The sequence below is a fragment of the Canis lupus genome, chromosome 26 (assembly GCF_048164855.1).
Source record: "Canis lupus baileyi chromosome 26, mCanLup2.hap1, whole genome shotgun sequence".
Classification (NCBI taxonomy): domain Eukaryota; kingdom Metazoa; phylum Chordata; class Mammalia; order Carnivora; family Canidae; genus Canis; species Canis lupus.
The window spans coordinates 33,902,056-33,923,361 of NC_132863.1; the positions used below are offsets into that span (position 1 = coordinate 33,902,056).

At 42.0% G+C, this 21,306-nt stretch overlaps 1 protein-coding gene across 1 annotated transcript in view; it reads left to right on the forward strand.

Annotated features, from left to right (window-relative positions):
* Nucleotides 1–443: 443 nt before the first annotated feature.
* The window catches only part of HNF4A (hepatocyte nuclear factor 4 alpha), a 60,702-nt gene continuing 39,839 nt past the window's right edge, over nucleotides 444–21,306 (forward strand). Inside the window, exon 1 of the mRNA XM_072801124.1 lies at nucleotides 444–638. Coding sequence (XP_072657225.1) covers nucleotides 590–638 — 49 coding nt within the window. The 5' untranslated portion in view covers nucleotides 444–589. The remainder of the gene's footprint in view (nucleotides 639–21,306) is intronic.

A 21,306-nucleotide genomic window follows, 5' to 3' on the forward strand; every position in this document is an offset into this window, starting at 1 on the left:
ACCAGCTGTGAGACTGCAGGCAAGCAACTTCTCTCTGTGGCTCAATTTCCTCCTTGAGGTTTAATTTAAACGTGGTGATGCCTGTGTACAGCTCCCAGCATCGATAGGTGTTCAGTATGTATGGTCTTCCACCCCCTCCTTTTCTCTGCTACCCCTCCCTCCTGCCACTCGCCACACCCATTATGTGGAGCCATAAAACCCAACCCAGGTTGGACTCTCACCTCCTCATCCCCTCCTGGCCAGTCCCCTTACCTCAAGTTGGGGTGAGGGGCTGGTGTCCTTTCTATCTGGCTCCAGGTGTCTTCAACCCCAGAGTGCAGAACTGGGGCCCAAGTGGACCTCGGGTCTGGCCAGGTTGCCGCTGTCATGGTAACAGTGACAGTCCTCAGCCGCAGGTTCCCTAAGTGACTGGTTACTCTTTAACGTATCCACCCACCTTGGGTGATTAGAAGAATCAATAAGATAACCAGGCGGTGGCAGCTGGCTGTGCTCACTGCCTTCCTGGTGGACTGGCTCCCGGTGGCCCTGCTGTTGTGTGTGGAGCCCGGCTCCTCCATGCCCCCGCGTCTCTGGCTGGGTGGGCTCGGCCATGGTCAGTGTGAACGCGCCCCTCGGGGCTCCAGTGGAGAGTCCCTATGGTGAGTGGGACCAGTGGTGGGGCTGGGGGAGGACTGGACAGGGCAGGACCATGGTCAAGTTTGGGAGGCCATGGGACGCCTCATTATGCATTTCTAAGAAGCCCAAAGACTCTAGAGTCTCCTGGAGAATAGCAGGAAGCCCAGGGGATGCATGTGACTTGCTTCACTAAAGTCCCAAACAGGAGCATGCATTTTTGGTCTGGGAAGTGCTGGGAGGGGCTGTAGGAGCCCCGGAGCAGGGGCTTGCTCATTTTGCCTGCCAAGAGCCTGTTTTCCTGGGGCTAAATCCCAGGGGTCTTTCCAAAATTCCACAGAGGTTTGGGCTGGAACTGCCAACCCCAGGTTATCAAGGCAAGTCCAAGCCGACGGGGAGCTCGGCTGGGCCTAGCATAGAGCTGGCTCATGGTCTAGGCGGGATGGGACCCAAGGGGAGAGTTGGCCGATCCCTCTGATGAGGGCCGTTGGCTCTGGATGATTCACCAAAGGGAAGCCGCTCCAAGCAGCACACAGCATGGGGCGTCGGGAAAGGGAAATGATCTCGCGCTAGATGTTTGAAACTGAGGTGCAAGGCTAAGGAAGAGTGTGTTACTGAGGGTGAAAGCCCAGGCTCTGCTGCTGGGGTGACCCCACAATTGGAAGTAACCCAAGTGTCCCACAGTAAAGGATGGGTAAACAAAGCATGATGTATCTTTAGCAAGGAATGCTATCCTATTGTTGAAGGTTAAAAAATGCAGATCTGTGTACAGATAGGGAAGGGCCTCTAGGTTACACTTAGTGAAAAAAATAAACTGAAGAAACGTGTGTAGCATTTTGCATCTCTGATAACAGAACGGATATACGCATGTGTATGTATACACATATTTGTATTTGCATAGAAAACCAGTAAAAGGACAGAAAAACCAGTAACAGAGTTTTATTGCTGAGGAGGGAGGTTCAAGAAATCTTTTTAACTTTTTTTTTTTTAAACATCAGGTGCATTTTATAAATTGATTTAAATCGCACGAACACACACAGTGCTCGGCCTCTGGAAGCCAGGATCTAGTTTTGTGACTTTAGACAAATTATTCAACATTTGTATGCCTTGGTTGCCTTCTCTTTGCGGTGGAGAGAAGGTGTCTTATGGACCCTCACAGAGGATGAAAGGAGGCCAAGTGCTCTTGTCACTAGGGACATAATAAGGACTCAAGAAATATTATTTAACATTGTCATTAGCTGAGGATGGATGGCCTTAAGGAATCAGGGTCTGGTCTCTTGACTGGTCCAGGGGATCTTTTCTTTGATCTGCCATCAAGAAGAAGTATGTGATCGGGGAGAGTAATAGCAGAGGAGGCTGACCAACCAATAATAGCCTGGGGATCCACCCCCATACACCCCCTATATGACCTTGGGCAAGTCACTTCCCCTCTCTGCATCTATTTCCTCACCTGCAAAATAGAGAGACCTGACGGGACCTATCTCACAGAGATAGGAGAGGAGGGGAGAGGAGAGGAGAGGAGAGGAGATAGCATAGCTGGAGGGCTAGGTATGTCTTAGTTGTTTCATCCAAGGTTAAAACACAATTAAGATTTGGTTGACCTGTAGCCAGAGGAAGACGCTGTCTGCATAGGGACCAGAAAGTCAGCTTCTGAGGATGGAGAGCCCCAGGCCACAACCCTACGCTAGAGATGAATAGAAGGCGCCCCACATTCCTCCCAGGGGATACTGTAATAATCTAACCTGATAGCCTCTCACTGTCTCCCAGGTCTATGTACTTTGTAGTGTCCTTACGCCCCTTCATCCCGACCTCTCGGTGGTGCTCATCACAAAGCAAGCATGCAAAACATATTTGTTGGATGGTTGGGTGGATAGATGGTTAGATGGATGGATGTTCTATGCCTATTACTTCATTTAATTCTTGTAACAGGGATCCCTGGGTGGCGCAGCGGTTTGGCGCCTGCCTTTGGCCCGGGGCGCGATCCTGGAGACCCGGGATCGAATCCCACGTCGGGCTCCCTGCATGGAGCCTGCTTCTCCCTCTGCCTGTGTCTCTGCCTCTCTCTCTCTCTGTGTGTGTGTGACTATCATAAATAAATAAAAATTAAAAAAAAAAATTCTTGTAACAGTTGTTCCAGATAAACAATATTGTTATCTCCAAGAATAGGAGAAAAACTAAAGCTCAGGATTGTTAAAAAAAAAAAAATTATCTGACTTTAGTCCATTTGTGACTCTGTTGACTAAAGCTACAGACCTGGCTGGACAGAGAAAGGAGAGCTCCTATGGCCAGATTTGCAGCAAACATCAACAGAAGAACATTGTTGGCGTGGGACAGTTGGGCGTTTGTTGGTGTGTGTGTGTGTGTGTGTGTGAGAGAGAGAGAGAGAGAGAGAGAGAGAAACACAGAGAGAGGCTAAAAGACCTTACTTTTTAAAGAAAATAAATCTAGGTTAGCATCCCCTTCCCTTTAAAACTGTGTGGCCTACCCTTCTCTGAGTCCTCATGTTTCACCTATAAAATGAACTAGGGAAGAGGACTGGGAAGCTCTAGGAAAGAAACAAGTGCTTTGAGGAGCACCCCTTCTCCTGGAGTTCTCTAATGGGGATAATACCAAACCCCTTAAGGCTGCAATTGCAGAGGTAAGTTGCAGGGTAAGGGATGTGGTACATAGCAGAGCCTCAGGAGAGGCACTGACAGGCAAGGTTGTGGTTAGGATCATGCGAGTTAAAACTTGTGTACTGAGTACTTGTGTACTCAGAATAGTGCCGGACACAGAGTAAGCATGTAATAAATCTCAGTTGCCATCTCACATTTTTTGAACCCTAGTAGGACAGTCTTTGAGGGGCTGATCTTTGGCGTGGTGATGCTGGGTGAACTTGACCCTCCCTTGGACTTGCAATGCGCTCATGGTACACTGGCTTCTTCTTTATAGTTCTCATCATGACTGATCAGATAGCATTGGTGTGCGTTGTGGAGTCTGTATCCCCCACTCAACTATAAACTCCACGAGGTCAGGGACTCTCAGTGGTTTGTTCAGCCTTGCACGTCTCACACAGTGGCTGGCACAGAATAAATGCTCAATAAGCATTTGTTGGATGAGTGAATTGAAGGGGGTTTTAAGAAACAACCCTATGATAATAGTCAATAATGTCAGCCAGATCATGCTCTTCCCTCCTTCCTCTCTCTGTGCTCACGGTGGTGGCTTTACAGACCCAACATGCCTGGCACAGTAGCAAGCATCACATCTACCCTCAAGTGCCTGAAGCTGGAAGGGATATTCCTTGAAGCATTTGTTTCTTTTATCAAAAAGCAAATTTCCCCCAGAAACCTCCCAGCAGACTTCCCTGGTTCAAGGAAAGCTGAGATTAAGTATCTAGCAGAAAGAAATTTGAAAGCCAAGATTGGCTTAGACCAACGATATTCTTTTCTTGGAGTCTGGCACAATGCTGCTCCAAAGAAAATCAGGGTTCTCTCAGAGTGGGTTTCTCAGCTTCAGCACTATTGACATTTTGGCTTGGATGATTCTTTATTGCGGCTACTGCCCTATGCATTGTAGGATATTTAGCAGCTTTCCTGGCTTTGACTCACTAGAAGCCAGTAGCATCCCTCCCCATCAGTTGTGCCAACCATAAATGTCTCCAGACATTTCTAAATGTGCCCTGGGCATGTACAACACTACTGTGTTATGAGGAAGCAGGAATAGGTGCTGCATGGTGTCTGCCACAACTGAATATACTGTGACTCTTATGTGGTAGTGTTTGCTTTGGGTGCCAGGAACTAGCTCAGAGGCAAATCTGGAGCTGCCCTTAGCAATTATGAGTATAAGATGCACTGGTGTGCTTATCTGTGTGCTAACCAGACTCCTGGCTCCACTATTTTCCTACCCTTTCCTATGCTTTTTCTTTTAACATGCTTTTCTTACCTTCCCTTAATTATTTGTTTTGGTCCTTTGGGAGTTTGTTATTTTTCCAAGCATTTCAAATCTCTTGAGGGCAAGGTCTGTATTTTTCTGATCCTTGTTGTTTTATTACAGGCTACCCCAGGACCTGGCCCTATGTTGATTTTGATGGAGGTTTATTGAATGAATAAATGAATGAATGAGAAGATGGTTGGATGAATGAACAGATGTGATGGGTGGGTGGGTAGATGGGCAGACGGGCAGTTATGGTGGATGATGGATAAATGAATAAAGAAATAGATGGGATGGATGAAGAAATATGTGGACGATGTATAAGTGGATGAATAAGTAACTGGATAGATGAGTGGATGGCTGGGTGGATGGATGGATGGATGGATAGATAGATAGGTAGATGGATAGGTGGATGAATGGATAGATGGATGGATGGATGAGATATGCTGGGCTGGGCTGGCAGCACCTGCAAGTGCTTAGGACCAAACAAATGAGGAGACGGGGTGATTTGGCCACTGGTCAACATTCTTCCAGCAGGGTAGCATATCTAAGTGACAGATGAGCCTGTTTTTTCCTGGGGAGGTAGGTCTAGTTCCTTGACCAATAGCATCAGTCTCTAGCCAGTTCAGAGCTGTTGTCAGAGGCAGTTTGAGTATGTGGCTCTCCCATTGAAAGCTGTACAATGGTTAGTTAACACTTTGCTTCAGCCATCTGATTCTGAGTTTCTTCATCCATCAAACGAAACTTGGTTGTTGAGAGGATTCTATGAGCTAATGAAGGAGGAAGTATCATAAACTATAAAATGCTCCATTTCCCTGAAGTGTTGATGGGCCCAAAGTTGGGTTGGGGTCAGATGCTGGCCAGCTACAGGACTGTGTTGGATGTCAGGCATGGCTGCTCCCACTCCTTGCTCCCCAAGTATAGTCTTCCCTCTCTTATCACCTCTTCCCATTTCACCTCAACTCAATTTCAGCCTCTATGATTCACTGGTTCACAAACCTATCTGCAAATAAAAGCCTCCTTAAAATGATTTGTTTTGAGGCTCCACCCCAGACCTGGTGAATTAGAATCTTTTGGGGTGAGTTTTAAGAATCCTTAATTTTTTTTATTAAGTTGCTTCTGTGATTTTGGGTCCAGAGGAGCTGAAGTACAGAAACCATCATCTTATTTCATCCCATTTTATAAAGGGAGGATATCAATGCCCAGAGTGGGTCCTATCTCCACCTGGGAGGCTCCTGTATTCATTAAGTCACTGTTCCCTAGTTCATTTTTTCAATAAACCTCTACCTAGGGCTTATGGAATACAGGCACTCTGGTAGGCACTGTGGGGATGGAAGAGAATAAAATATGGCTTCAGATCTTCGGGATTACCTCATCTGGTGGGGAAGACACATGGCCTAGCCATCATCAAAGACAGAGCAACAGGATATACATAGATATGGAACTGTGGGGACACAAAGGGACTTAGGAGGAGGGCAAGGAATCAGGGACCTCTTGACCCTGGAGGAGTCGACTGATATCTAAGCTAAAACCCAAAGGTTTCACAGGAATCAGCCAAGAGAGGGGAGGGAAGGAAATACCATATGCAAAGGCCTAGAGCCTGGCATAACACGCACAGATTTTACTTGCACTTGACTGCAATTGATTCTGTCCTTTATTGAAAATATCTTGGGAGTTTTCTGATTGTTCTGGGAATGATTTATTTTGTTCCTAAAATATTAGGAGATACTTACGTGTAGGAACTATGCCTTCCATTTCTTTCTGACTGACTCACATGCCTCTAGCATGAGGGTGGACCTGAGAAGAAGAAAGGAATCTGTTCCCATTGAAGCCCTTCCTATGTGACAGGCAGGACTCTGACTTTACTGTAGATGGTAGATGTTTTATCCCCCTCCTTTTTTTTTTAATAAAATAATTTTTATTGGTGTTCAATTTACCAACATACAGAATAACACCCAGTGCTCATCACGTCAAGTGTCCCCCTTAGTGCCCGTCACCCACTCACCCCCACCCCCCGCCCTCCTCCCCTTCCACCACCCCTAGTTCGTTTCCCAGAGTTAGGAGTCTTATGTTCTGTCTCCCTTTCTGATATTTCCCACACATTTCTTCTCCCTTCCCCCCTCCTTTTTTTTTTAAGTTTTATTTACTTACTTATTTATTTATTCAAGTAATCTCTACACCCAGTGTGGGGTTCAAACTCATGACCTCGAGATCAAGAGTCGCATGCTCTACCGACTGAGCCAGCCAGGCACCCTTGTTTCTTCCCTTTTAATCCTTGCAATGACCCATCAGGTGAGAAGCATCATCCTCATTTTATAAACAGGGAAATTGAGATTCAGAGTCACTAAGTTTTGCTGCATCACACAGCAAACAAATGATGAAAACCTAGTCAGTCTGACACCAAATCTTCATTCTTTTAGCTACAACTATCACCCTACAATAACATCTAGGAGCTACCATGATTAGCAGCTCAGACCCCAGGGTCAGGCTGCCTGGGTTCAAATTGCAACCTTCTTCATCTGTCAAATGAGGTGATAATAGTGCTACCCACTTTGTAGGGTTGTTGTGAGAATCAAATGAGGTTTATATCTGGAAAGTGTTGAGTGTCATGTGCAAGGAAACTGCTAGACAAGTTTTAATGATTATTACAATACCTATAGAGTGTGTACCTACTATGAGAAAATAACTGAATGCTTACTGTGTGCTGGGCATCTTCTAGAAGCTGTGGAACACACTGAAATGAAGGAGGGCTATGTAACTGGTTTACAGGACTTGATTGTCCGGGTGGAGAGTCAGAACAAAGTTTACTTCCAAGCCTTCAGATGCCCTCTGAAGTCTGTCAGAGGGGTCTGTTCTCAGGGGCCTGGTTCATGAGCCTGGGGCTGTGGGAAGTAGATGGGAGGCATGGACATAGTGGGAGCAGAGTTGCCCTGGCCGCAGATGTGGGAAAAGGCTCTGGCCCCAGAGAGCTGTTTGTGATCCCACTCACGTCCTTCTACTGGCTCTCTACCTCCTCTTCTGAGAAAAGGGAGTGTGCTCCTTATTCAGGAGACATCATGCTGTATTCACTAGACCTTGAGGAGTCAAGAGTGATGCCCCAGGGTTCACTTTTGAGGCCAATTTGGGTGTTCACATGGACCAGACTCCTAGCCTCCCCCACTCACCACCTCTGGTTCAACCAGAGAAGCTGCATGTTGTCTTTGCACGGAGCATTTGATGAAAGGACTCCATGTTTCAACAGTGTTGGGAAAGCCAGAGGACCAGTTAGTGTGTCAAGCTGCAATCTTGACCCATTAATGGTTCATGCAATTTATTAGGTTTATTATTTAGGGCAGCACTAGGTGATGCAACCAAAAAAACCAAAATGGAAATTAGAAGTTTATTTACCTCTGTCACATAGTCATCCAGGAACCCCAGAAGTGGCCCTCTCTTGGAATGGCATTTGTTATTTCTGCTCACATTCCATTGGTCAGAACTAGTCATATGACATTGGCCAAAAACAGAGGAATCTGGCATGTGTGGTTTCTATAGGCCAGCTATTTTCCAGGAATAGCTCTAAATTATGGAAGGGGAAATATGAATTTGTTGCTACCCAGTTGACCACCTCTATCTTGGGGTCATGCACACACACACACACACAGTCAAATATATACAGCAAATGTGAATATATGAGTTTTTTGTTTTTATTTTTTATTTTTTGAATATGCAGTTTTTAACATCAAATATTTCAATAAAAATGTGCACAGACAGAAACATAGATGGTGATAAAGCAAATGTGAGAGATTGCTACTTACTGATTGGTGAATCTTGGTGAGGGATACGTCAGCTCACTGTGCTATTCTTTCAATCTTTAGTAGGTTTGAAATTTTTCAAAGTAAAATGTTGTGGAAAATATAATTGTTAAAATTTGTTAGACTTATGGATAGAATAGAACAAGCTATACATAGAAAAAGATTTAATTTAAGCTTAGGGGCTTTGAATTGTAACTTAAATACAGGAGCCGGCTAAGTTTTTCTGTAATGGGCCAGATGGTAAATATTTGGGGCTTCTCAGGCCAGATAGAACTGTGGCAACCACTCAGCTCTGGTGTTGGATGACTTGACTGCATGAAAGTAGCCATAGGCAACGTGTAAATGAATGAATGTGGCTGTGTTCCAATAAAACCTTATTTACAAAAATAGGCAGTGGACCAGATTTGGCCAAGAGGTTTTAGTTTGATGACTCTTGCTTTAATATATGATTTTTAAAAAGCCTTTGAAGCACTATTTTTTAAAATTTTAAGCAGATATATTATTCCTGCTTAAAATATAATTAATTTAATTAAACAGTCTTTATTAGAAATTATAGATCAGCATGTCCCAGCTACCCGGGACCCTGAGTCTATTAATGTTCCCTTACTATGCTAGACAAAATAATTTTAGCACATTTGCTGTTCATATAATCAGCTGTGTTTTTTTTTTTTTAAAGATTTTATTTATTTATTCATGAGAGACAGAGAGAGAGAGAGGCAGAGACATAGGCAGAGGGAGAAGCAGGCTCCCTACAGGGAGCCTGATGCAGGACTCCATCCCAGGATCCCGGGATTATGCCCTGAGCTGAAAGCAGACACTCAACCACGGAGCCACCCAGGCATCCTTAATCAGCTGGGTTTTTTTTTTTTTTTTCCATTTCTTGCCTTTTCTTTGAATAAAAATGTACTATCTGGGGCCCCTGGGTGGCTCAGCTGTTTGAGCATCTGACTCTTGATTTCCACTGAGGTCGTGATCTCAGGGTCGTGAGATCAAGCCCCATGTCCTCTGTATCAGGGCTCCACACTCAGCAGGGAGTCTGCTTGAGAGTCTCTTTCTCCCTCCCCCTCTGCCCTCCCCCCATGTGTGCTCTCTCTCAAAATAAATAAATAAAGTCTTTAAGAAAAACATACCATGTTAAAAAAGAGTTTCACTGAAGTAGAACATTCACACAGACCAGAATATGAATTATAAATCACAATGGATAAGTCAAATTTCACAATGATCACATTTTGAAAAATGAAGTAGTCGAATAGACAACATCCTACCTTGTCTGTCTACTGCAGCGAGAATAAATTCTGCCTATGTGAAACTTTGGTTTCATTTATACATGTTTATGGATGTGTGTGTGGGGTTGTGATCATAGCAAAATTCTATAAAGTACTTATGGAGCTTTACACACACTAACTCCTTATCTTCACAATGACCCCCTGATGTAGATGATATTACTGATGTCCCTGTTTTATAAATGAGGGAATGGAGACACAGAGAGGTTGACTCACTCAGTGGAAGTGACACAGGCATTAAGAGGAAATGTTGAAGTTCCAAACCAGGCAGGCAGGCTTCAGAGTCTCTATTTTATAGGGTCATGGTCAAAATGGTTTCAAAGCCATGGACAGAATGTTCCCAAAGGTTCTTTATAGACCTAAAAATAGCGTCCTTCTCCTTAGGTGTACCCACAGGGTAGGGCTGATTTTAGGAGGACATGGACAAACATTTTAAAATCTTACTTACTTTATATTACTGTGTGTTAGAAAATTTTATAACCAGCATATTAAAGCACTAATATAAAATATACTTTTAAAGATTCATACATGTCTCTGGGCCATACATGGCCCATATCTGGGTCCATGTTCATTCATCTTCTAGTTCTGATTTATCACTTCAATAGTACTTACAATGGGCCAGGCATTGTTCTAAACAATTTTTTTTAAAGTTTTTATTGATTTATTCATTAGAGACACACAGAGAGAGGCAGAGACATAGGCAGAGGGAGAAGCAAGCTCCCTGCTGGAACCTGATGTGGGACTCGATCCCAGGATCCTGGGATCATGCTCTGAGCTGAAGACAGATGCTCAACCAGAGCCACCCAGGCATCTCTGAACTAAATAATTTATAACAATTACTTCCTTTAATTCTCACAACTGCCAATTGAGTTAGGTCCTGCTATCATACCCATTTCTCAGAAGGGCTAACCAAAGCCCAGAGATATGACTTACCCCAAACCACACGGACTACAAAGAGTCAGAGCTGGGATTCAAACCCAGGCATTGTATTAGGAAGGGCAATGCTAGCTGGTGTAATAAACAAACCCAAAATGTAAGATAGAAGAGTTTATCTCCTTCACTCAGGGATGTCAGCTCTTTCTCTTGTGGCTGGAAGAGGAGTTTTATTTTAACCACTGCACTCCACGGTGATAGGTTGCACTTTCTTTGTCATTTTGAGCTCCATGAATAATACCAGTTCTGCTTACCTCTCAGGATACCTCTGCAGGTACAACCAATGTTGTTGGATGTAAAGTGTTAGTATTATTGTTATGTTGACCAACACATACCTGATAGTGTTATTGTGAAGATTAACTGAGAGAATGCAGGGAAAACTCTTGGTTCATATACAGGACATTAGCCATGGATAACAGTAATGACAGCAATGTGGTTATATACAGGAAAACAATGAATATTGACTTACCTCCAAACTGGGACATAGTTACCTAGGATCTCTCCTATTAGCGAGTTAACATGTTACATCTAAGACTGAAAAATCAAGAAGTAGTAGTATAACCATGATATATAGAAAAAGAGAGGAAAACTAGCTAAAGGAGTTGCAAGTGGTTGCCTCTGGGTAGTGGGAATTAGATTCAGGAGAGAGAAGGTGGACAACTACTGTTACTGATTATCAGCTTTGTAAAAGTAGTTGCTTTTTTCCAACCGTACACCTGCACCTATGCAGCTTTGATTAAACTTTTGAAAAGAAAATTTAAATTAAAAAGGAAAAGAGAATAATGAAATGCTATTTCAAACACCCTTGAGTATACCTGAATAACAGAAAGCCCCAGAGGGGAAAAAGCAGAGTTAAAGTTACAGGAGAAATTTAGACTACAATTGTGTTCAAAATCCCTGCTGAACACGTTTTGGTACCTTTGTGTCACCCAAGTCTTTTTCCCTAACCTAAGAGGTTCCATGCACTCCGATTCTTGTCTGTCCTGCCCCTCTGCTGGTCTCTCCTGTCTTTGTCCCCTTTGCTTACTCTATTTCAGCCACAGTGACCCTTTTTTAACTATCTTTAAATCATGCTGAACATATTCCTGCCCCAGGGCCTTGATACTTGTCATTCCCTCTGCCTGGAACACCCTTTTCCCAGTTCTTCTCATAATGGATTTCTCCTTATAATCTGGGTCTGAGCTCAAAAGTTTCCCACTTGGAGTGGCCAGCCTTCCTTGACTGCCCAAATCTAAGACTGCCCCACCTCCACCCATCACTATCAATCCTCTTATCTTCTACAGTTCTGGAATTACAAATCTATCTCCTCCACTACAATGTAAGTTCCATTAGAGCAGGAAATCTGGCCTCTGTTGCCTTGCTAAATCCTCAGCATGTAGAAGAGTGCTTGGCACACAGTAGGAGCTCCATAAAAATTCATGGAATGAGCAAATACAGCCAGGGACAGCTGAGTTAGTATGCTGAGGGGCTGGATGGGCCAGTGGCATGGGGTGGAAGCTGCAGCCCCTGCCTGGGCTCTGCCCTGGGTAAACAGGCCTCCCTCTGCCCAGACAGCCACTGTTTGACAACTGTCTGCTGTGGGACCGGCCAAGCCTGGGCCGCCACACTGCCAAGGCCCCAGGATTCCCTGGGACAAGCAACCGAGGAGCCACACCTCAGGCAGAGCTTGTGAAGGAACAGGTTGAAAAGTTATCCAAACAGGCATAAGGAAGGGCGGAGTCTGTGGTGAGACACAGAGAGAACGGTTGGGCCCTTCCCTGGGCAGAGCCCAGAGAGGCTGGAGGAAGGCCCTGGCATACTCAGGGGGCAGTTTTCCTGGCGGGGCCTGGCCTCCAGACCAGGCCTCCAGGACCACTTCTAGTCCCAGCTCGGGTCCTGACTTGCAGACGGACCACAGGCACTTGCTTGTGGGGTCTCTGGGTCTGGGTCTCAGTTTCCTTCTCTGTAAATCAAGGCACTGTGGCAGGTCAGTGGTTTCCAAATTTAAACAAACAAAAAATGGCGGTAGTCTCTCTTCAAACAGAATTTTACCCCAAAGTCAATTCATAGGAAAGATACGATGGAGGCACTCGGTTTAAACCAAGTGTGGAGGTGCAAAAAGCCCCCCACACTGTAGCCCCCAGGCCCTTTGGAGTAGCTCCAGGGTAAAAACTACCAGGCTCCTTGGTCTCTGAGTTTCCTCAGTGCTGGGGAGTGGAAGAAGTATTGCCAGAGGGAACATCTAGACTCTTCTAATCAGAGATCCGAGCTTCAAAGCCCCACAGTGTGATCTCAGGCAATCTAATTCCACCTTTCTGAGCCTTGGTTCCCCGTCTCTAAATCTGGTATCATAAACGGTACCTCCCTCATGGTTTCCTGGTTCAGCATAGAACCGGGCACCTAGTCCATTTCTCAGTAAGGATAGTGAAAAAAAAAAAAAAATCAATGTTGGTCAGTAGGAGAAGTAGCAGAAATGACCAGAAGAGCCAGTTCTTTGTCTTTGCTATATGAGTAGGGAAAATATTTAACCACTCCGAACCTAGTTTGCTTCTCTGTAAAACATGGTCAAGGGTTTCATGGAGATCAGAGGTTGCAATCCAGCCCACCCAGTTTGGGGTTTTTTGAATATGATTTGAATTGACCCCTCACCTTTAAAAATCCCAACTTTCTGCTCCTTTCAAAAAAAAGCAAAAAAAAAAAAAAAAACAACAACAAAAAAAAACGGGAGGCTCTAGTAACACTGGTCCCCCAGAGCCATGAGGCAAGAATCGACTGGAAGAAGTTGGCCTGGGTGTGCTTTCTCTAACTTGCTGCAGTCCCCACCATTCCTTAATACCCCTACAATAAAGTTATGCTAATGAACATAAACCATTGTCCGCTGCCCTGGTCATCTTTCAGGGAAGTGTGAGATTGGCATATGTGCCATCTGCTCCATATACCATTGAGGGCAGTTGAGTTGGGGACCCCTGATTGCGAAGACCAAGGGAAAGCTCATTATTTGTGAGAGCACTCTCCTCTATTTCATAGATTTTTTTACCGTGGCTGTTGAAACTTTTCAAATTACATACGTGGCTCCCATTGTACTCCTGTTGAACAGTTGCTCTAGCCCCCTGGATGCCACAGCAGTGACCCAGGCCACTGCTAACTCATTGTCTCCATGTCCCACAGTGAAGAGACTGGTCCTAGCCAAACCTCTTGGGCTCGTGTCCCTGGCTGGCTCTTCTCTCCTCCCCACAATTATCTCCGGTGTCCCCACCCCTTGCTGCCTGCTTGTCCGTCTGGAGGACCCAGGCTCCAGGACTCCAGTCCTGTCTTGTAGAAGTCTCCACTTGGGAAATCTCACCTCCCAGCCCTCATCTGGCAGCCATTGTGTTTTCTTTATCAGACATTCACATAAAACAATAGTCAATTTGAAACTTAATTACACACCCATTCTTCTGTCTCCAGCCTGCCCAATTTACCCCAAATCCAGTGATTTTGGGGGTGGAGCTGGGGTGGGGAGAGGCTTATTTTTTCCCCTTTCTCCAGGGCAAGTCATAGTTTTCCCAGAGATAAGGGGGATCGGGTTGAGGGGGAGGGACATAGGTCCTTCTATGGCAAAGGCACAGACTTTGTTTTTGGAAGAGATAATGTCCACAGCCCCCCTGGGGGGATGAGAGAATCCTGAAGGACTCAGGGAGTAAGAGGGAAAAGGAATCTTGGCAGGAATGAAGAACCCCCTTCCAATGGAGAGGTCTTGTCTGGTAATGGCTTTCGAACCTGTTACAGAGTCAGGAAGACCTGGCTTAGAGCTATGCAAGCTGTATGCTTTGGATAGGTGACCTCCATGACCCTCAGTCTCCTCTGTAAAATGGGGATAAGGACAGACCTATCCTAGCACAGTGCTTTTGCACATCAGTGCTCCATAAATGCGAGGCTATCATCACACTTTTTGGGAAAAAGTCCACAGGGGCAAGGTGGGATCATTTTAATCATTTTTTATTTTGCTTCAGTGCATTTTCATGATTTTCCTACCATGAGTCTGCTTAAAAGAAACAAACAAACAAACAAAAAGTTAGTAGAGAGAGGAGGAATAAAATTAAGAGGAAATGTCATCCTAACACGGAGCTCCAATACAAGGTATTAGATCTGGAAATAGGTAAGAAATCTTAGAGTCTAAACTTCACACATACCCATGTTATATCTTAAACCAAAGCTCCAAGAGGAAACGTGATTTGGCCAGAGTCTACAGCAAGTTAGTGGCAGAGCCAGAACTAGAATGGAGACCAGGGAGGTCACCAGGTCAGACTTTCCCAAGGCCACTCAGACAAGACAGATTCTATTGTTAGTTGTTTGAAAAAGCTGGATTTTTCATTGGATTCATTTTTTTGTTTTAATGAGAAGTGAGATATTATTCTTAGTGTTGAAAGAAGTTGCGCTGATTTCATTACTGAGCACTTCTCAGAGCCCTTAACACATGACAGTGCCTTGGGCACTCCAAGAGAGGCCTCTAGAGTGCCCACAATGGTTCATCACAGAGCCCCTTAAAAAACATTAACACCCATGAAAGCTCTCCCCGCCCACAAGCAGAGAAATGCAATAGCTTAGATACACTCCTAGATTTAAAAAATAATAACTTTTTAGGTAGTTTTTAAAAGGATTTTATTTATTTATTCATGAGAGATGCAGAGAGAGAGGGGCAGAGACATAGGCAGAGGGAGAAGCAGGCTCCCAGTAGGGAGCCCAGTGTGGGACTCGATCCCAGGACCCCGGGATCACAACCTGAGCCAAAGGCAGACACTCAACTGCTGAGCCACCCAGGTGTCCCAGCTTTTTAGGTATTTTAAATCGTATGATTTTAAAAAATTACATTCAAATCGTCTGTTGCTAGTAGATAGAAAGCTATTTTTTTCATAATATCCTTCCTTTCTTTTAAGTTGGAAATATTGCAAACATGCAGAAAAGTATAGAGAACGACATTGTGAAACCGACATGCCCATCACTCAGTTTTGTGAAATCTTACTGCATGACCATTTTTTCATTGGATTCATTTTTTTTGTTTTAATGAGAAGTGAGATATTATTCTTAGTGTTGAAGGCTCCCTTGTACCTTTCCCTGATCCCATCACCCTGTCACCCTTCTTTTTATTTATTTATTTATTTATTTATTTATTTATTTATTTATTTATTTATTTTTCCTGTCACCCTTCTTGGAGGTGACCACTGTCAACTTGTGCTGTTTAGCGTAAAAAATATATACTATTATTCTGTAAATCCAAAAAATGTATTCTAATGGTATGTTGTCCGTATTCTTCAGCACCTTCCTTTTGTTCCTTCCTATAATAGCTTTTTGGATCTTCCCATGCATACACAAGTAGCACTGGGTCACTCACTGAAAATGCTGTGTCTGAACGTCCCAAGTATTGATTCTGGGTTTTGACAATGGAGTTATTTCCATTTCTTGCTACTTTGAACAATGCTACAAAGAACATTCTTATACCCAATGCTACAAAGAACATTCTTATACCTGTGGCTGCGGGTTTCTCTAGGATGACACGTAGGCATGGAATTTCTGGATCTCAGGCCTTGGGTGTTTTCACTTTGATGAGAGATTCGTAAACTGCTCCATCTTGCCCACCAACTAACCACTTCAATAACGCAGCGTCTAGGGGCACCTGGGTGGCTCAGTGGTTGAGCATCTGCCTGTGGCTCAGGTTGTGACCCCAGGGCCCTGGGATCGAGTCCCACATCAGGATCCCTGCAGGAGCCTACTTTTCCCTCTGCCTGTGTCTCTGCCTCTCATGAATAAATTAATAAAATCTTAATAAAACAAAACGCGGCGTCTAGGGTTTCTGGATGCTCCACATTCTCACTAGCACTTGATTCTGAGAGATGATGAATGTAATATGAGAATTTGTATTTACCCTTTAGAGAAAGAAAGGCTCTTTTTGTCATTTGAGTTTGTATTGGGAGTGTACTTGTTCATATCCTTTGCCCATTTTTCTGTTACATTATTCAACTTTTCTTATCATCTGAAGGAACTATCTATCATCTATCTATCTATCTATCTATCTATCTATCTATCTATCTATGATTTTCTTTTTAAGTAATCCCTTCACCCAATATGGGGCTCAAACTCACAACCCAGAGGTGGAAAGTCTCACGCTCCACCCAGGGGCCCCAGGCACTGTTTATTCTTGATCCAAATCCTGTTTCAGTTATATTAGCTGAAAATATCTTTGATAAGATTGCAGCTTGTCTTTTCACTTTCTTTAGAGTCTCTTTTGTTGTACAGAAGTTTAGAGTTATGCGGAAGTTACATTCTGGTTAAATTACAAATCAGGTCGTTAAATTTCCTAATCTTTTACTTTATGGTTTGTGCTTATTGCATCTTGTCCATAAAATCTTGCAGTACCCTGAGACCATAAAGTTATTATACTAAATATTTTCTTCAAGTTCTAAAGTTTTCTTTTTCTTTTTTAAAAATTTTTAAAAGGATTTTATTTATTTATTCATGAGAGACACAAAGAGAGAGAGAGGCAGAGACACAGGCAGAGGGAGACACAGCAGGCTCCATGCAGGGAGCCCGACGTGGGACTCCATCTCCAGGATCAGGCCCTGGGCTGAAGGCGGCACTAAACCGCTGAGCCACCAGGGCTGCCCCCTAAAGTTTTATTTTTCACATTTAGATGCTTATTCATAGGAATTGATTTTTGTGTGTGGTATGAAATAGAGACACCATTATATTTTTCTTCAGATGGATAACTAATTGGTCCCACACCATTTATTAAATAGGACTTTCTTTTTCTTTCTTTCTTTCTTTCTTTCTTTCTCTTTCTTTCTTTCTTTCTTTCTTTCTTTCTTTCTTTCTTTCTTTCTTTCTTTCTTCTTTCTTTCTTTCCTTCCTTCCTTCCTTCTTTCTTTCTCTTTCTTTCTTTCTTTCTTTCTTTCTTTCTTTCTTTCTTTCTTTCTTTCTTTCTTTCTTTCTTTCTTTCTTTCTTTCTTTCTTTCTTTCTTTCTTTCTTTCTTTTTCTTTCTTTCCAGACATCCTTTCTTGATTGGCATGCAATGCCATTTCTTTTTCTCTTCCATTTCCAAATATGCGTAGATCTGTTTCTAGGCTCTGTATACTGTTCCACTTACCTGTCTCTAATAGCCACAGTTAAGCAATAAAGAAAATTTTTTTTAACCCAAGTGAGTGAATCCACAATTTACTAAAATAAAAAGTTTAATTTTTAAAAAAGCCCCCAAAAGAAATGGTTGGAATTATTGATTAATATATTTCATTTAATCCAATACAATCCAATATTGGGTTATATATATATATATTGAATTATATATAGATTGGATTTTACATATATATATAATTTCAGTAATCATTTCAACATCTAGTCAATAAAAAACAATATTTTTTGTTCTTTTTTAATACATAGTTTTCAAAATATGATGTGTATTTTATACATACAATGCATCTTAATTTGAACCAGCCACATTTCCAATACTCAGTGGTCACATGTGGCTGGTAGGTAGCTACCATGTTTGACAGTGTACCTACAGCTTTCTATATTATACGGCATGTCTTTCTCATAGTATAGTTCTTTAAAAACCATCTTGTCTATTCTCATTATTCACTTATATAAATTTTAGGATAATGCTGAATAGGACAGAAAAAAGGTTTGGGACCAATGGTATATTTGTCTCCTTCACTGGATTTTAGTAAAAGCAACTACCATATTTTGAGTACTTGCAATTTGCCAAGTACTGTGCTAAGTGGCTTTGTACTATTGAGCTTTTAATTGAAACTCCATTGAATTTATTGATTAATTTGGGAAGAACTGACATCTCTACATAATAAATCCTTCTGCTATGAATATGACACACTGATTATATAGGTCTGCTTTTATGTTTTTTAATAAAGTTAGATCATTTCAATAATCCAAAGTCTTTTGTTAGATTCATTCTTAGATAATTTATAATCGTTACTGTAATTTTTAAAACAGAATCTTCTCATTTCTTGATGTTAGTGTACACAAACCAAATGCTTTTAATGTATTGAAAATGCTAAATTCTCTTATTGCATGTTTTTAATTTGTTTTATTGCATTGTTAGGGCCTCCAGTAAAATATCATATAGAAGCAGTAATAATGTGCATATCAGATAGGGTTTTAGTTTGTCAGTGAGTAGCTGAGGCACAAAATAATAATAGCTTGAACAAGATAGATTATTCCTCAGTTCTGTGGAAGTCCAGATGTAGAATATCTAAGGTTAGGATGGCAGCTCTTCCCCACAGCAGCCCTCAGGAATCTAGGCCCTTCAGCTTCTGCTCTTTCATCTCTGTGAGGTCTTCACCCTCATGGTCCAAGATGGCTGCCACAGCTCCAGCCACAAGTCCTCGTTACAGAAAGACCAAGCAAGGGGACAAAGGAGAAAAGGGAGTAAAAGTCCTGGTGCAGCTGTCCTTTAAGAAAAGATCCTGGAAGCTGCCACATTACATTTCTGATTGTATTTCATTTACCAAAACATATGTGTGTGGTTTCACCTAAGTTGACGTTAATCTTTTGGGAGGGCATCTATGTGAAATAGATGGAGGGCATCAAAGGAAAATGGAAGTTCTATTACAAAGGAAGATCAGGAGACTAGATGATATTGGACAATTCACAGCCTCTGCCAGTGGACAACCTTGTTTATTCTTCACTTTAAAGGGACTCTTTGACCTCTTTAAGCATGATATCTGCTTTGGATTTTTGGTAGGTAGCTTTTACGAGGTTTAAATTTTTTTTTTTTTTAAGTAAGCTAGAAATTTTGTCTGTTTTTCAAGTGGTGTTGAGTATTTTTAATTGCTTTTTGTGCACCTACTGAGAAAGTCACATTTTTCTCTCCCTAAATCTGCTAATTCGTAAATAAATATTCTCCAGAATGTTAAACCATTCTTGCATTCCTAGGATAAACCTAACTTGGTCATGATGCAATAGATATATATTTTATACATTGCTGAGACTTTAAAAATTGTGGTAAAATACAAAAAACATAAAATTTGCCACTTTAGCCATTCTTTATTGTACAATTCAGAGGCATTAAGTATATTCATACTGTTATGCAACCATCCCTTGAATTCTTTCATAGTCCCCTACTGAGTGTCTGTACCCATTAGAAAATAACCTTCCATGCCTCTCTTCTCCCCAGTTCTGGTAACCACCATTTTACTTTTTGTCTCTACAAATTTGGCTGTTCTAGGTTCCTCATTTAAATGGAACTTGTCATTTTGTGATTGGCTTACTTCATTTAGCATGAAGTCCTGAAGGTTCCTTCATGTTACAGCATATCAGAATTCCCTTCTTTTTAAAAGAAGGGAATAAGATTCCATTATATGTATATATCACATTTTTGGTTTGTGTGTACATCACATTTTGTTTGTTTTTCACAAACACATATTTGTTTGCTATCGGTCAATTGACACTTGGGTTGCTTCTACCTTTTGGCTGTTGTGAATAACATTGCTATGAAATGGGTATAAAACATCTTTCAGACCATGTTCTTAATTTTTTTGGGTGTATGCTGAGAAGTGGAATTACTGAATCATATGATAATTCTATTTTTAATTTTTTAAGGAATTGCTATATTGCTTTCCATGGTAGTTGAGTTATTTTATATTCCTACCAGCTGATCAAAAGGGTCCATATTTCTCCCTATCTCTGCCAACACTTGTTATTATCTGTTTTTTTTTTAATACTATCCATTCTAATGGGTATGAAGTGGTATCTCATTGTGGTTTTGCATTGATTTACATTTCACTAATGATTAGTAGTGGTACGAGCATCTTTTCATGTGTTTCTTGGTCATTTGTTTATCCTTGAGGAAATGTCTATTCACATCTTTTGCCCACTTTAAAATCTGGTTTTTGTTATTGTTGTTGAGTTGTAGGAATTTACATACTCTGGATATGAACCCCTTATCAGACACATGGTTTGCAAAGACTTTCTCCCATTCCAGCTATTGCCTTCTTACATTGTTATAGTGTTCTTTGGTGCACAAAGGTTGTTAATTTCAATGCAGTCCAATTAATCTATTTTTTCTTTTGTTTCCTGTGCTTTTGGTGTGGTATCCAAAGAAATCACTCCCAGATCCAGTGTCATGAATATTTTCTCCTATGTTTTCTTCTAAGAGTTTTAGAATTTATGTTTAGGTCTTGATCCATTTTGTGTTAGTATTTGCAAATGGTGTAAGTGGAGAGTCCAGTTTCATTTGTTTGCAGGTGGATCTCCAGTTTTTCCAACACGGATTTGGTTTTGTTCAAATTTTATTTAAGACTTCTGTACCTGGGAGATGCTACTGTGATTTAACCTTTGGTTAAATTTCATTATCCTTCCTGACAGGTGGTCACTTAGCTTGGGCTTGATGCTTCCAGTGACAAGACGCTCACAACTTAATAAAGCAGCTTCTCCCCTGGTAGAACTACTGTATCTAGCAGAAAAATCTTAATTTGTGGCAAAAACCTTCCTCTCTGGAGCATTCATTTGTTGGTCCTGGCCTGTTTTCTGGGGCTATAAGAAGAGATATGCATTCTTTCCCAAAGCAAAGTATTTTGACTTAAGTAACAGAAGTATATGATAGGGAACTATATGCCAGGTTATAAGGTTTATCACATTTATTCCATAAAGCAATTGATTAACAAGTCCTATCACTGATTCCCATTTTGCAGATGAAGCAAATAAGGCTTAAAGAGCATATGATTTTCACAAGTCAGTTATGTAAATGGCAGCACTGATATTTCAAAAGCAGTGGCCCTTAACACTAAAAAAAAAAAAAAAAAAAAAAAAGCAG